This window comes from Leopardus geoffroyi, chromosome D4, assembly GCF_018350155.1.
Source record: "Leopardus geoffroyi isolate Oge1 chromosome D4, O.geoffroyi_Oge1_pat1.0, whole genome shotgun sequence".
NCBI lineage: Eukaryota > Metazoa > Chordata > Mammalia > Carnivora > Felidae > Leopardus > Leopardus geoffroyi.
This window is the reverse complement of record NC_059342.1, coordinates 4,833,480-4,848,243: the sequence shown is the minus strand read 5'-3', so window position 1 is coordinate 4,848,243 and position 14,764 is coordinate 4,833,480. Positions and strand designations below refer to the sequence as shown.

The window sequence follows — 14,764 nt, the reverse complement described above, 5'->3', positions numbered from 1 at the left end:
GTGCCCTTGTGTCTATTTCTTAAATCATTATTGAGAGGGGGTATTGAAACCTCTATCATGATCAATTTGTCTTTTTCTCCTTTCAGCTTTTGCATCAATATTTTGGAACTCTGTTATTAGCTTCATAAACATTTATAATTTAGAAATGTTAGCATTATCATGTCTTCTTGATGAATTGACCCATTTATTATTATGAAATAGTCTTCTTCATCCTTGGTAATAGTCTTTGCTATCAAATTTACTTTGTCGGATATTAATATTCCAGCTTTCTTTTGACTAATGTTGGCATGGCATGTTGTTCTCTGTCCTTTTACTTTTCACCTATTTGTGTCTTATATTTTAAATTTAAAGTGCATTTCTTGGGGTGCCTGGATGGCTCAGTCGGTTGAACATCCAACTCTTGATTTTGGTTCAGGTCATGATCCCACAGTTGTGGGACCAAGTCCCGTGTTGGGCTCCACACGGAGTGTGGAGCCTGCCTGAGAGTCTCTTTCTCTCTCCCTCTGCCCTTTTCCCCTGCTTGTGTGCTCTCTTTCTCTCTCTAAGATAAAAAATAAATAAAATACAGTGCATTTCTTTTTTTTTTAAAGTGCATTTCTTGTAAGCAGCGTATAGTTGGGACTTGCTTTTCTGTCCAATCTGATGATCTCTGACTTTTAATCATCGTATTTAGCCATTCATATTTACTGTAATCATCAGGTGTCTTGCTCTGTTTTCCATTTGTCCCATCTGCTCTTTGTTCCCTTTTCTTTTTCTGGCTCCTTTAGGATTAATTGAACATTTTTTATGATTCTATTTGATCTCTTTCATTGGCTAATGACCTACAACTCTTTGTTTTTTCATGTTAGTGGTTGCTTTAGGGTTTATAGTATTTGTCTGTAATTCATCACGATCGCTTTACATGTATTACACCACTTCATGTATAGTATGAGAACCTTATAACAATATACTTCCATTTTCCTTTCTTGTTTCTTCTATTATTCTATTTATTCTTTATTCAATTGTTGTCATATATATTTTACTTCTGCATATGTTATAAATCCCACAAATTGTTCTGTCACATAGTCTTAGTGCCTAGATTGGCTGATCCAAAGTCCATTCACCTAATCTACATGCTAACAATAAAACAAGAAAACAAACAAAAGTGGGGGCGCCCAAATGGCTCAGTCAGTTAAGCATCTGACTCTTGATCTTGGCTCAGGTTGTGATCTCTTGGTCTTGGAACTGAGCTCCGTGTCAGGCTCTGCACTGAGTGTGGAGCCTGCTTGGGATTCTCCCTCTCCCCCTCTCTCTGCCCCTTCCCTCTCTCCCTCCCTCTCTCTCTCTCTCTCTCAAAATAAATAAATAAACTCAAAAGAAAATGAAAACAAATAAAAATCCTCGGCTCAAATTAATCGTTGACAAGCTTCAAGTAGGAAAGATCATGCTGGTTAAATGTGAGGTGAATCCTGTGTAAAATGCAACATAATCAGGAAATTCATCAAATTATTAGTATAGATTCTCCATGGTTTCAACACTGCATGTTCATTTAAGCCTCAAAAAGTTCTCAAACAGCTGCTGGGATAAAAGTGATAGATTTATAGGGTAATATTGCTATAAACTATTTTTCCACGTAGAACGTAAAAATGCATACTGTGACACACAGCTTTGTGTTCTGTGATGAATCATAATTGCTTCTACATATGGTGGTTACTCGACGCTGGGCACCATTCTGAGTGCTATCCGTATATTAATTTATTTAACCTTACTTCATGGTCAAGTAGTCTGTTTACAACAGGGCAGCGAGAATTGCTATATATGGCAATTCAGAAAATGTTGAACTTGAGAGTGCAATCAATTTTAAGGATGATGTGCATCCTGTTACATTACTTTGCTACATTGGTTAGATCAAGATTTACCAAAAAGGATTCGGTTTCCATCCCATGTGAATACTAAATTTCCTTCCCTCTTTAAAAAGAAAAACACTCTGTGCTTTATTATTTCAACAAGTTCTCAGTCTTATTGTTTCAACTAGTCCCAATAAATTTGAGTTGTTACTGTTCATATCATTTTTACGATATGGCATCAGACTCTCAAACAGATACTGACAAGAGCAGGGCTGGAATTCGTGGCATACTACATTGTTTGTATAATCTACGCCCCCTAAGAGATGAATAAATCAGACATTCTTGTGTAACAGGGTAGACGGAGTTCCCACACGCTCCAGCAAAGGAACTCTGAGCACATCTGTGGAATGTCAGAACCTTGGTTCAGGAGGTAAAGACCAATTTGGGGACTGGGCGCCTGGGTGGCTCAGTCGGTTAAGTGTCCAACTTCGGCTCAGGTCATGATCTCTTGGTTCGTGGGTTTGAGCCCCGGCAGCACAGAGCCCGCTTCGGATCCTCTGTCCCCTTCTCTCTGCCCCTACCCCATCCTCTCTTCCCTCAAAAATAAATACACATTCAAAAAATAAGACCAGTTGGGGTGGTAGTCCCACAGCTGCAGACATAGAATCTCAGGGGAGGTGATGGCAAAGGCCAGATGAGACCAGGGAGTGGACCAGCCCAGCCATCCCACCCGTGAGGCTGCCGGGCTCCCTGCACGGACCTGGGGACAGTCAGGATGCAGTGAGCCTCGCCCGTGCTCACAGACAATGCCTTAAGGAAGAGAAGAAATGAAATCTGAAAATAAAAACAAAACCAGCAACATTTGGGTCAGCTCGTGTGGGCAGTTGAATCTCAAGTAACTACATCTTAAAAATAAGTAGATACGTAGAACATGCAGTATTATAAATAGTAACACTTGCAAAGGAGAAAATGTGGAACGGCTGAGGGACACGGGAATGGTCAGCTTTGAGAACAGGGCATCAGGGAAGGCACCGAGAAGGGGACATTTGAGTCGAAGCTGGAGAGGGTGATGAAGTGTGCTGGGCCATTGAGGAAGACTAAGGAAGCCAGTGAGGAAGGACGGACAGGGGGTGTTGTAGGAGCAGAGGGTATATGGACAGCAGATCACGCGGCGTCTGCGAACCACTGGAAAGGTGTTTGCTTTTCCTACAGACGGAGGCTGTGGCAGAGGAAGTCGGTGGGAGAGGAAGAAACGACGCAAGTTGGGTTCCAAGTGAGCCATCCCGGCTGCCATCTAGGTGCACTGATTCAGCTTGGACTTGACGGAGGCTGAGACCACGGTAGAGGGTGTCAACATTGATTCTTTGAAGGATACATTCTGAAGGTAGAGCCAATATGTCTTCTGGCGGATTTGATGCGGGAGAACGTGAGGAGTCAAGGGTGACGTCAAGATCTCTGGCCTGGGTGATGTTCGCCGAGATGGGAAAGTCCGGAGGGAGGAGGCCAGGGGGAACGGTCAACAGTTGTGTTTTAGCTAGTTCAAGTTGGATATGTACCTGACAGATTCAAGGGGGAAATGTTGAGCGTGTTGCTGGACATATGACAGTGGCGTGTGAGGGGGGGACCCCGCTGAGATGCTCGTTTAGGAGTGTCAGTCTATGGTGGGCCTTTACAGACGCGAGACTTGCCTGCCATCCCCGTGGGACGTTTCGAAGTAGGGGAGAGGAGAGCAAACAGGAGAGGAGGTGAAAAAAAAGAGTGGCCAGTGTGGGCAGAAGAAAACCGGGGGATGCTTTGGAAGCCAGATGAAGAAAGTGGTCCCAGAAGGGGAACGTCAAAAGCTACTACTAAATCGAGTAAGAGTAGGATGGATAATTGACCCTTGAGATTAGAACCGTGGGCACCACTGAAGACCTTGTCAAGGGAGCTTCTGTGGAGGGGAAGAGGTGACATCCTGCTAGAAGTGACTTCAAGGTCAGAGAAAATGGTAGAGTAAGGACATCTGAAAATTCTCTGCTCCGTAAAGGCAATGACAAAACCGGTGAAACGATCAGAGTCAGCTTTCTAAGAACCCTGGAAACGAACTACAAGCCTGTAACAATTCTAGATGGAGGAAGCACTTACGCAAGACAAGCAGCCAAGTCTTGGTGAGAACAGAGGGACATTTGAGTAGAACAGGAGCCTTAACTTGTCCTATCTCTGTCTCTGCCTCTGCAGCTTTGCAAAGCCGTAAAGCCCAGCGGCCTCACAGCCCCCAGGGAGGGCGCAATGGAGGTGCAGCTTCTCCAGGGCCCCACTGCCAGAGCAGTGTCGATATCTGACTCATCTGGGGCTCCCTGGGACACCCCACCTGCAAGGCTGCCTTGAACTTGGCCTTGAGCTTCTCCCGTGAGAAGACACGTATGTTGAGAACACGTAGAAGTAATCGTCTAACTTCACAGGTGCGCAAAGCTGGGGTGAACAGTGGGCTAATGAGAAAGCTTGAGGGGGAAAGCTGGAGAATGAGCTATCCCCAGGGGCTTTGGAAAGCTCCGATCTTCGGGGCTCCGTGACTTGCTTTTGTCACTTAGCCTTAGATGCCTGTCTGTCAACATACACAGCTCTACCCGATCCTGTTACACTGTAGCACAAGATCATGAGACAGACACACACGTCAATATCTATGTTGTATTAACATTAGTTGATACGACACACAGCGTTTATATTAATATATTTATATGCTATATATGTGTGTGTTCATTTAGACGTTCTCCTATCGATAGATATTTCGGTCATTTCAAATGTTTTGCTGTGAATAATAATGCTGTACGGAGTAGCATCCGGTCTACAAAGGCAACTCCCAGGAAAGCTCACCTCCAGGTTTCCACGGCCTTACGGCGTCCCTCCCGCACCGGGTCTGGGCTGACTGTAGTCGGCACCTTGCGGGGAAGTGATGCTATCGGGGGGTTCCGGAACTAAGCCTGACCAAGGATGGCTGCCTCCACATCTGTGGTCTTTGGAGCTGGCTGCCACGTGAGTCCAATGTCCTTTCAAGAGAGAGGCCACCATGGGGCGCCTGGGGAGCTCAGTTGGTTACGTGTCCGACTTCAGCTCAGGTCACGATCTCGCGGTCCGTGAGTTCGAGCCCCGTGTCAGGCTCTGGGCTGACAGCTCGGAGCCTGGAGCCTGTTTCGGGTTCTGTGTCTCCCTCTCTCTCTGCCCCTCCCCCGTTCATGCTCTGTCTCTCTCTGTCTCAAAAATAAATAAACGTGAAAAAAATTAAAAAAAAAAAAAGAGAGGCCACCTGCCGAGGCCTTGGACAAAAGCCGGCCCCACGCTTTCCCCAGAGGTGGAGGCCAGGGGGAGGGGCACCAAGATGCCGGACGCATGAGTGAAGAAGCCCTTCTGGGTGTTTCCACCCAGTGGAGCCTCAGAGTTCTACTACCCAGGGGAAAACCGTCCAGCCGAGCCCAGTCAACCCACAGGACCTTGAGGGGTTATCGTGAGTTGTCGTGTTATGCTCTCAAGTGCTGGGGTCCGCAGTGGGTAAGCGAAATTCTGCAGGAAACCACACAGGCTCCCTCCTGATCTCTCTGTGCACAGAGAACTGAACGGCGAGGCCATGGGGCCCGCACATCAAATTGTAATAAATCCCGCCTAGTTCCTCTCCAGAGTGACCCTGCCCCGCTTCACGGCTGCACCCACGGTCTTGGGACTACCTTTTTCCTTTGAAGCGCTTGCCGGATCAGAAACGGGATTTCAAGGGCGCCGGTTGAGTGTCCGAATCTCGGTTTCGGCTCAGGTCACGGGCTCGCGGTTCGTGGGTTTGAGCCCCGTGTCGGGCTCTGTGCGGACAACGTGGAGCCTGCCTGGGATTCTCTCGCTCTCTCCCCCTCTCTGTCTGCCCCTCCCTGCCTCTGTCTCCTCTCAAAGTAAATATTTTTGATTTATTTAAAATTTTAAAATGTTTACTTATTTTTGAGAGAGAGAGAGAAACCGAGTGTGAGCGGGGGAGGGGCAGAGAGAGAGAGGGAGACCCAGAATCCGAAGCTCAGGCTCCAGGCTCCGAGCCGTCGGCCCAGAGCCCGACGAGGGGCTCGAACTCACGAACCTCGAGATCGTGACCTGAGCCGAAACTGAGAGTCGGACGCTCAACCGACTGAGCCACCCTGCGCCCCTAAATAAACTTAAAAAAAAAAATTAAAACACAGAAACCGGAGGACGGCCGCCTCCTCGCGGGGCGAGGAGAGAACGCACAGCGCGTACATCGCCCTGCACACGACTCTGTTACCGCTCTTGTGGCTCCAAGCCCGTTCTGACCGCAACACTCCCTCCGCGGACACGTGAGGACCCATTCCCACCGCAGCTTCGCAGCGGCGGGGTCCCAGGGTGGCCTCGTCCGCGTCTCCGTTGGATGCGTGGCATCTGCGGGAGGGGCTGGGGAGCCTCGAACACCCGTCTGGGGCCGGCATGCCCGGCTTTGCGGAGGATGAAGCCACGCCTCCCTCCGTGAGGCTGTCGCTCTACGCACGGAAACCTGGGAGGCCACGCCCTTCCCGGAAGCTCTGGATCTCGCTGTGACGAGGGTCCTCCGAGTGAACCCGGTGACGCGGTCGCGGCGATCACTGCACCAGCCCTCAGTCCCTCCTGGAGCCAAAGGCCCCGAGGCCTTCCCATCACACGAGGGAACGTGCGTCTGCGTGGACGTCATCTGGGTTAGGCAGTTTTACACGGGGCCGTCTGTGTTGTGTGTGATAATTTTACAGTCAACAGTAAGTAACCGGAAAGGGCGACCTCGGGCCTGCGTCCCTTTGTTGCATCGCGGGGATGTCCTGGGGCTGCCGGAGCAAAGCGCCCAGACCAGGAGGCTTCAACAACGAGCATTATGGCCTCGCAGATCCGGAGGCTGGAAATGTGTGATCAAGGCGTCCGCCGGACCAGGTTCCCTCCGAAAGCACAACACGCATCTATCTGTTCCAGGCCTGGCGTCTCCTAGCTTCTGGTAGTTCTTTGTCTCGTGGCAACGTCCCTCCCATCTTCCCTGGTGCCTGCGCTCTCTACACGTCTGTCCGCGTCCAATATTTTCCTTTCTATAAGGATACAGTCATAGTGGGTTAGGGCCCACCCTGATGACCTCATCTTAATACACAGTATCTGAAAAGAACCTGTTTCCCGTTTCCAGGCTCCTGGCTCAGAGTTCCTAATGCCCTTGGCATCTCCTGAGTCATGAGTATCTTTTGTTTTTCAGAGCCAGCCTCTCTCAACTACACCTGAGTGCGTGCTACTGAGGTGACTGTTCGAGGGCCCCTGAACAGCTTTGTGCGAACCCCGGTTTCGCGGCCAAGTGGGACAGAAGCGTGGGCGCCCGGGGCCCCTGAGACTTGAGACTGGCTTCTGATGTGCAGGCGGGCGTCTTGTGGGACTGAGCCCTTAACCCGTGGGGTCTGGTGCTAACTGTGGGTGGCCAGCGTCAGAAAAGGGTTAAGTTGAGGGCTCCCGGTTGCTCTTTGGAAAACTGACGTTGGAGGAGACGCCGTGTACTTGCTGTCGGAGGAGAGGAGAGCGGTTCTCTTCCTCCTGGAGAGGTTAAGACGAGCCCCTCAGCCAGTCGTGGGGCCTCCTCGGGATGACCCCCCGCCGGGGGTGGGGGGTCCGCTTGGTGCAAAGTGGTGAACTACACAGAAAGGTACTTCCTGCCAGCGCCTTTCTGCTGCCCCCATGTCTTGACGTAAAGATTGGAAATTGAAGACAAGCTTTCTCTGTTATAAGGGTCGCGCTCCAGCTCTGTGAGCTTCGGAAGTTTGTAGTGTGGTGAAAACTGGACCCTTGATTTCATTGTGTCTGGGTCTGCATTTGGAGGAACAAGAAAGCCGATTTCAACCGTCCGCAGACATGCGTGGTTTGAGACAAAACTGATCTGGCAAAACCACCGTCGTTTTGGACGGGTGTGTAACTTGGGGGCAAGCCTCTCAAAAACACACCCGGTCGCGCAGCGTGACCTGGAAAACCTGCTGACGTCGTGTCGTAAAGACTTGCCCCCCCCCCCCCCCCCCCCCCCCCCCCCCCGCGAGGGAAGGCGGTGGACTGGCAAATGAAAGAACGCGTTGGGCTCGTCCTAAATCCGAGTTGAACACGGCGTTTTCCGCTCCCCTCCCTCCATCCCCTCCGCGTGTGGCGTCACTGCACCCCGGGAGCTGGCGAGCGCACCCCGGCCCTTTTCTTAGGGCAGAGTCACTCAGGGCCGCTTCAGGTCAGTAGGGAAAACGGACCTAGTTCAAGTACGCTTGAAACACACTGGTTCCATCACAACTGTGATACGCGCCTCCGGGTGGGGTTCCAGACTCACTCTCGTGGGGTGACGGTGATCAGGGAGGTGTCCTTGAGGAAGAGACAGCAAAGGGTAGTTAGACCTGGGTTTGAAAGATCTTTTTATGGTGGTGGGGACAGCCTGTTGGAGCTGGGTGATGGAGGAAGCGGGGAGATTGGGACAGAGGCTCTTAACTGGGCAAGCGATGATGTCATCCTGAGTTCGGATGACGGCACTGGGGACAGAGGACAGTAGGCAGGAGGCATCCGGGAGGTAAAAGCAACCGGACCCGGCCATGGGGTGGACGTACAGGGAGAGGGAAGGGTCAAGGGCGGGGCCGGGTTTGTGTCTCGTGGGGCTCCATGGACGGTGGGTGACCGAGGGAAATTAGGAAAAGGATTAGGAAAAAGATTAGGTTTCAGGCAGGGTTCAGGGTGCAGCAGGGGGTGTAGATCAGGCGCTCAAGTTCGGGGGCACCAGTCTGGCTCATTCGGTTAAGCATCCGATTCTTGATCTCGGCTCAGGTCATGACCTCATGGTTCATGGGATCGAGCCTGGCATCGGGCTCTGTGCACGGAGCTTGCTTGGGATTCTCTCTCTCTGTCTCTCTCTCTTCCTCTCTGCCCCCCCCCCCCTTCACTCCCACCTGCTCGCTCGCTCTTAGTCTCTCAAAATAAATAGACATTAAAAAAAGAAGGAGTTCAAGTTTGGATAACTTGAGTTTGAGGCGCCCCTGGGGCAGCCAAGTAGAGACGCCAAACATAGGTCTGGAGGTGAGGGCGAGGGTTCAGTTTGCAGATGGACATCAGTGGAGGCCACGGGCTCGGGGAGACCGTGGCCAGCCTAACGGCCAAGTGCAGAACAAGGAGAAACATCTAAAGAAGCAGCATTGGAGCTGGGGGTCCTCGGTGTCAGGGAGCCGAGGGGAGGTGCGTGCTCTCAGGAAGGAGTGGTCTAGGACCACATGCTGCAGAGGGGCCGAGCGAGAGACAGAGACCTCCTTGGTTTTCGTACTCGGGGGTCCCAGCTGACCTTGGCCAGAGTGTTTGTGTGGCTTGGAGGGGGGGGGGTGGGCCTTGAAGCCGGGCTGGCCAGGAGGGTGGGGAAATGCAGCCGTCCCGTCCCTGCTTGGACTTCTGCGTTGCCGGCTACTGGTAGAGCACACGAACACAATTCACAGTTGTACAAGAATACAATTCGCGCGGCGATTTCCCAGCTGGCGTGGAAATGAGCACGTGAGGACCACCGACCCCACCCCCGGCACTGGTCTGCCTGTATTCCCGCAAAACCCCAGCAGGCAGAGGCTGTGAACAGAGCCCCCCACTTTTCACATCCGTGCAGTGACGTTTGCTATACTCTGACACCCCACACGCGGTTTCCCCCTACAACGAAGAGGGCGGCCCGTGACACCAATGCTGCGGACATGTCCGAGCGACTTCCGAGACTTAGAGGACGCTGCAGCTGCCGCCTGGCTCTTACTCTGGGGGTGTAAGACAGCTGACCAGCTGCCCCGCTGGGAGGGTGCTCAGGGAGCCCCGCAGAGATCCACGTGGCAAGGGATGGGGACCCCACCCACACGCAGCGCTAACTTGCCAGGCGCGTGAGCAAGCTGCCTTGGGAACACCCTCTGGTCTCAGGGAATCCGTCAGACGATGCAGCACTGACCGACCCTGACCCAGACCTGAATTCCTGACCCGTAGAAACCAGTGAAGCCATAAAGGCTTACTGTATCCGGCTGTTAGGGTCGGGGGTGATTGGTCATGCAGCAACCAATAACTAGTACAGGTTGGAGGGAACAATTGGGCTTGGGATCTAAGCCACGTTCTGCTGCTTAGAGAGCACACATTTTGACTCCCCCTCCCCCATTTATAAAGGTAGACTTATTGCATTTATTCCTATAGGTGCTGAACCTGTAGAGAGGGCAGCAAGGAGGGAGTGAGGGGGGAGATGAGGCGGGAGCAGGCCAGAGTTACAGGCAGGGGAACTTTGGAGAAAGAAATGCCGGAAAGATAATTTTTACAAACCTTTAAGAAATCATAACCCATATTTCTGACTCCACCCAAGGAACTGTCAGCAAAAATACACGTTGCTGTTTTAAACTCTCAGGTCAGGTGTGTGGGGCGCCTAGGCATGTGAACATTGCACGCAGATGAGGGGCTGACTCGTGATCAGGTCATTTCCCCAAAGTTCACACCAAAAGTCAGGGCGGGGCTGCTGACCGACCGGGTAGTTCTGGAACTACACCCTCCAGCCTACCCAGCAGAAAGAAAGCGAGAGGAAGGCAGATCCCCCGACAGGACAAAGCTTTGCTATGGACCCGTCTTTGAGGGCCAGGCTCACAGGACTCTTCTCCGCCTTCCCTGTGTGGTTCCCACCAGATCCAGAACGGAAGGGTCTGGAACTAAGTGCTTCAGGACCAACTCTTAAAGCCTTATTTACTCTTAAAGCATCCTTGAGCCCCCCCCCCCCCCCCAGGGGAAGAAAAGTGAGGAAAAGCCCACAGATAAAGACCTGGCCGTCCTCAAACAGCATTTGGGAGAGCTGTCTGCAGCTCAGACAGACAGACAGACAGACAGACAGCTCAGGCCGCCTGCACCAGCCGGCAGCCCCTGGCCAGGCACGGGCACAGCCCCTCCAACGTGCATGAGGAAAGAGAAGTGTGTGGGCTATTACTGCGAGCAGATTCGGCAGAGACAGTGCGAGGGAGGGAGGCCTAAATCATTTTACCAGGGGCAGCGCGCCGCTGGGGCGGGCTCGGCCATGTTGTGAGCAGATCACAGCAAGAGAACTTTTATTTCCTGCCATGTGTGAGGCGGTGAGCGGGCGATTCCGGGGTGGGGCGGGAGTAGGGGGCAAGCTCAGCCGCCTGGGGCTCTGGCACCCGAGGAGGCCGGGGCTCTCTGTAATTCACCCCAACCAGCAGGAAATGGCGCTTGAGCAAAAAACGCCAAACACACTGCTCGATAATCAGTTAAAAGATAAATCTCACAAAACAAACAACCGAGACGCTGGCTGGCGGTTCCAAATCCTTTCTCCAAGAGAGCAAAAACAAAGAAAATTCCTAAGTTACAAACAGGAGGGTCAGGCTTTCCAATTCCAGACCTTGCTTGGCATGTGTTAGGCAAAACCAAGAATAAGCAAGAAAATATGCTATTTGAATTGCATTCAAAATGTCTTTTACAAGTGAAGCAAATTACTTCTGCATGTTCTGGGGCTCTGCAGAGAACAAATAGTGTTCTGCCTTTAATGGGTAAAATTACACAATTTGCTTTTAACAGTAAACCAAAAGCCACGGTGGCTTCAGATAGCATCGCGCTGCCTCTACGCAGCTCTACCGCCGCCGGTTTCTGAGCGTTTTGGAGAGACGCAGTCGTCCCCACCGCGCAGCGGGAGGCGCCGGCGGGGACGCGGCCTGGCCCGTTCCTTTCCTGGAACGTGTCGCTTCTGCATGCACTCGCCTCTCTTCCTCCCGCACGGCTGGTTTCTGGGACCGGGTGGCGGTCGTATCTGCCCCGGTGGGCCAGGCGGGGAGCAGTGTGGTCCCGAGTTACTGATTTGTGACCAGGCCCCCGGGGGCCCCGCCCCCTGAAGCTAGATGCCAGCTGCCCGGGCGCCTCTGCGGCGACGGCTGCCGCGGCCCGGGCCGGCGGGGCGCCCCCGGGGCGCACCTTGGCGTCCGAGCGTCCCGAGGGCGCGCGCGGGAGGCCAGCCCCGGGACGGAGCGGCGGCCCCTGGTGCCGGCCCCCCGCTTCCCGCGCGCCCCGCCCGCCGCGGGCGCGTCCCTCCGGCAGGGGGCGCCGGCGCCGGCCCTGCTCTGCCCATCGGGGCGGGCGAGCCGGGGACCCTGCCTCCTGCGCGCCCGCGGTCCGCCCCCCGCGCTCGTCCCGGCGGCCGGCGGGACGCCCAGCCCGCGCCCCGGAGCCTCGCAGCCAGCCCGCGCCGCGCCGGGAGCCGAGAGGCGCACTCGGGCCGGGACGTGAGAAAGACGAGGAGTTCCTCGAAAGGGACCGACTCGCGCCGCGCCCGGGAGGAAGGGCAGCGGACGCGCGGCCCACAGGGGTGGTGGCGCCCGGCCCCCCCGCGCCCCGCCGGCCCCCCGCGCCCCGGCCCCCTCGGCCCGCGGCATGGCCCGGGGCTCCGCGCTGCCGCCACTGTGCGCCCCAGCCGTCTGGGTGGCCGCCGCGCTCCTGCTCTGCGTGCCCCGGACCTCAGGTAGGACCCGCCGCCCCGCGCCCGCCCCGGCGCGTCCCCTCGGTGCTCCCGGGTCTGTGCCTCCGAGCCTGTGCCGCCCCGGGCCGCCCTCCCGAGCCAGGGGCGCCGCCTAGGGTCCCTCCGCGCCCGGCCCGCCTCGGCCCCGCGCCCCGCCGCCGGGGGCTGCTTCCAGGGAGGCGCGCTCAGGGGACGGCTAAGTGTTTCCAGAGGCCGGGCGCGCGGGCAGGCGATGCCGGCGGGGAAGCCCCCGGCCGGGGGTCTGCGAGGGTCGTGAGTGTGAATGCGGCCCGGGCCTGGGTCTGCAGACCTGTTTCTGGTTCTCAGGATCTCGTCTCGGACCTGGCCCTCCCGGGTTTCCCCTGCAGGGCTCCCCGGCCCCCGCTCCCCCTCTGAGCCCGAGCCCCCCAAGCGGGGCCGGCGCCGCGATCGGTCGGGGCCCGGGGGAGGGGGCTCCCGACCCCGCCGCCCGGTCGAAGAGGACTTTGGCTTCCCTTTTGTTGGCCCCGAAACCCCCCTCCTCGGCTCCCGGGAGGTAGCCGAGTGGCGTTTCCTGCTTGGGGTCGGGGGTCGCCGGGCGGCCTTTCGGCTGCTGGGGCGGCGCCCCGAGACCCGGGACCAGGCACGCGGCTGGAGGGTCGGGCCCAGGTTCCTGGTGGCGTTTTCCTGGAGGGGCACACGTTGCCCCCGGAGGGGTGGTGGGGGGGGGGCGCTGCGCGGGCTTGTCTGCGCGGGCCCCGGGGCGCGTAGGAACTGCCGCGGTGCGGAGGGAGCCGGGGGGCACCCCCCCGGGGAGCCCAAGGAGGCGGCGCTCGCCCACGCCGTCCGGACCCCCCGGCACCTCCGGCCTGCGCGCGGCGGCCGAATTCCGGGCACCCTGCCGGGGTGGGGGAGGGCGGCGGTGCCTCCTGGCGGGAGGCTTGGAGGCCGAGGAGGTTCGCTTCCAGCCCCAGAAATGTGTGAGCCGCTCCCTTACTCGTAAGAGGGATTCGGAGTCGCCCGCCTCTTGCACCGTGCACCACTCCGCGTATTCCTGCGGGCAGGTGAGAGCTAAGGGACTGTCGCGCAAGGGGGCTCAGCACTTCCCGCGTCTTGCTGCCAGCTGCCCGCTCCGGGGACCTGTCTGCAGAACCGGCAATGCTGGGCAGCCTTTCTGGGGGTCTTCTGGGTTTAAGCAGATGCTGATTACGTCAGACATTTCTGGTTACTGGATTTGGGCAGGGGGTTTGCATTCCGTCGCTGTCCCTCAAAGCATAAACCGCCCCGGGTGCACGGTGCGGTGGTGAGTAAAGTATATTCGAAGTCGGTCGGGGCGATTCGCACAACATCCCTGTGGATTTCTGCAGCCCTCCTCCCCGCAGGAGTCCCTCTCCCCTTTAAGAGTCGGGCGACCCGTTTGCTGCGCTGTTGGGAGGGGGGCGGGAGGGGCTTAAAGCCGAGCCTGGACGCGCGGTGGCGCAGCGCTGGCGCGGTGGGCGCGCGGGGGTCACTTGTCCTGCACGACTCCGCTGGGCCGACCTGCGGCTGCGGCCTGTGCGGAGGGTGGGGTGGGGTGGCGTGGGAGCTGGGAGCTTCGAGGGAGGGTGACCCGTCTGTTGCTTAGATCGGCTCTTGGAACGACGACAGGAAAGTTGCTGGCGTTTTTTAGCGCAGTAGTTTAAACATTGCTGTCCTTTCCAGTCGACTTTCAGACCGTCGTCTCTGAGGAAGAAAGCAGTCCTGTGTCATTCTGCTTAACTTTTGAACCCTGTGTGGAGGTAACTTTCTTCTTCCAGGGAACTAGTAATCTCTGTACAGGGAGGGAGTAGGAAAGCTGTTCCTCCCCCTCCTTCTCCTTCTGGGATTCAAATATGACCATTGGTACTCCAAATATGAATGCACTTTAGTGATTACAGGAGATTTGGGTGTTTGGAGTCTTTTCTGCTATGAAGAGGAATCCTTGTAATTTGGGTGTATTTTATACACAAATCATGTTACTATGGAAAAACTTGGAAAGGTTATTGTGGGAGGATTTATAAGTTCTTCGTCTGCGTTTTTCTAGAAGGCTCTGTTTCCTAAAGAGACAAACACCTGATGGACTGTGTACCCCGCCTAGGTAGGATCGACTGGGAGGGACAGTTTGGGGGCTCTCCTTTCCCCCATTTTGATAGTGCAGCGTTGATTTCTGGCCTCGGATCCCTGGAGAGATGGGATCCCTGGAGAGATGGTCGTAATAAATGATAGCAGTCCGTTTGGAAGTAAGCAAGTGAACACATCTTGAGTAAGAAGACTTTGGAAAAAGAAAAGTTTTCCTGTATATAGTAAGGCAACATGTTTTTCTTATTATGGCTGAGTACTGAGCAAAGACGCACACATTTGAAATGTTTCGATATTGAATAGTGAGTTTAACCCTGGTGTCTGCTAAATCCTGAAGGCTACCCGGGCTACCCTGAGACCCACGACA

At 55.1% G+C, this 14,764-nt stretch overlaps 1 protein-coding gene across 5 annotated transcripts in view; it reads left to right on the top strand.

Annotated features, from left to right (window-relative positions):
- The first annotated feature begins 11,980 nt into the window (after nucleotides 1-11,980).
- Nucleotides 11,981-14,764, top strand: part of ROR2 (receptor tyrosine kinase like orphan receptor 2) — a 198,388-nt gene continuing 195,604 nt past the window's right edge. For 2 of the 5 annotated variants that reach the window (XM_045469807.1, XM_045469806.1), the window contains exon 1: nucleotides 11,982-12,324. In XM_045469807.1, coding sequence (XP_045325763.1) covers nucleotides 12,237-12,324 — 88 coding nt within the window. In that variant the 5' untranslated portion in view covers nucleotides 11,982-12,236. Of the gene's footprint in view, nucleotides 12,325-13,258; nucleotides 13,365-14,764 lie in introns of those variants that run through there. The other 3 variants (XM_045469810.1, XR_006710413.1, XM_045469809.1) reach the window with 3 other exon arrangements.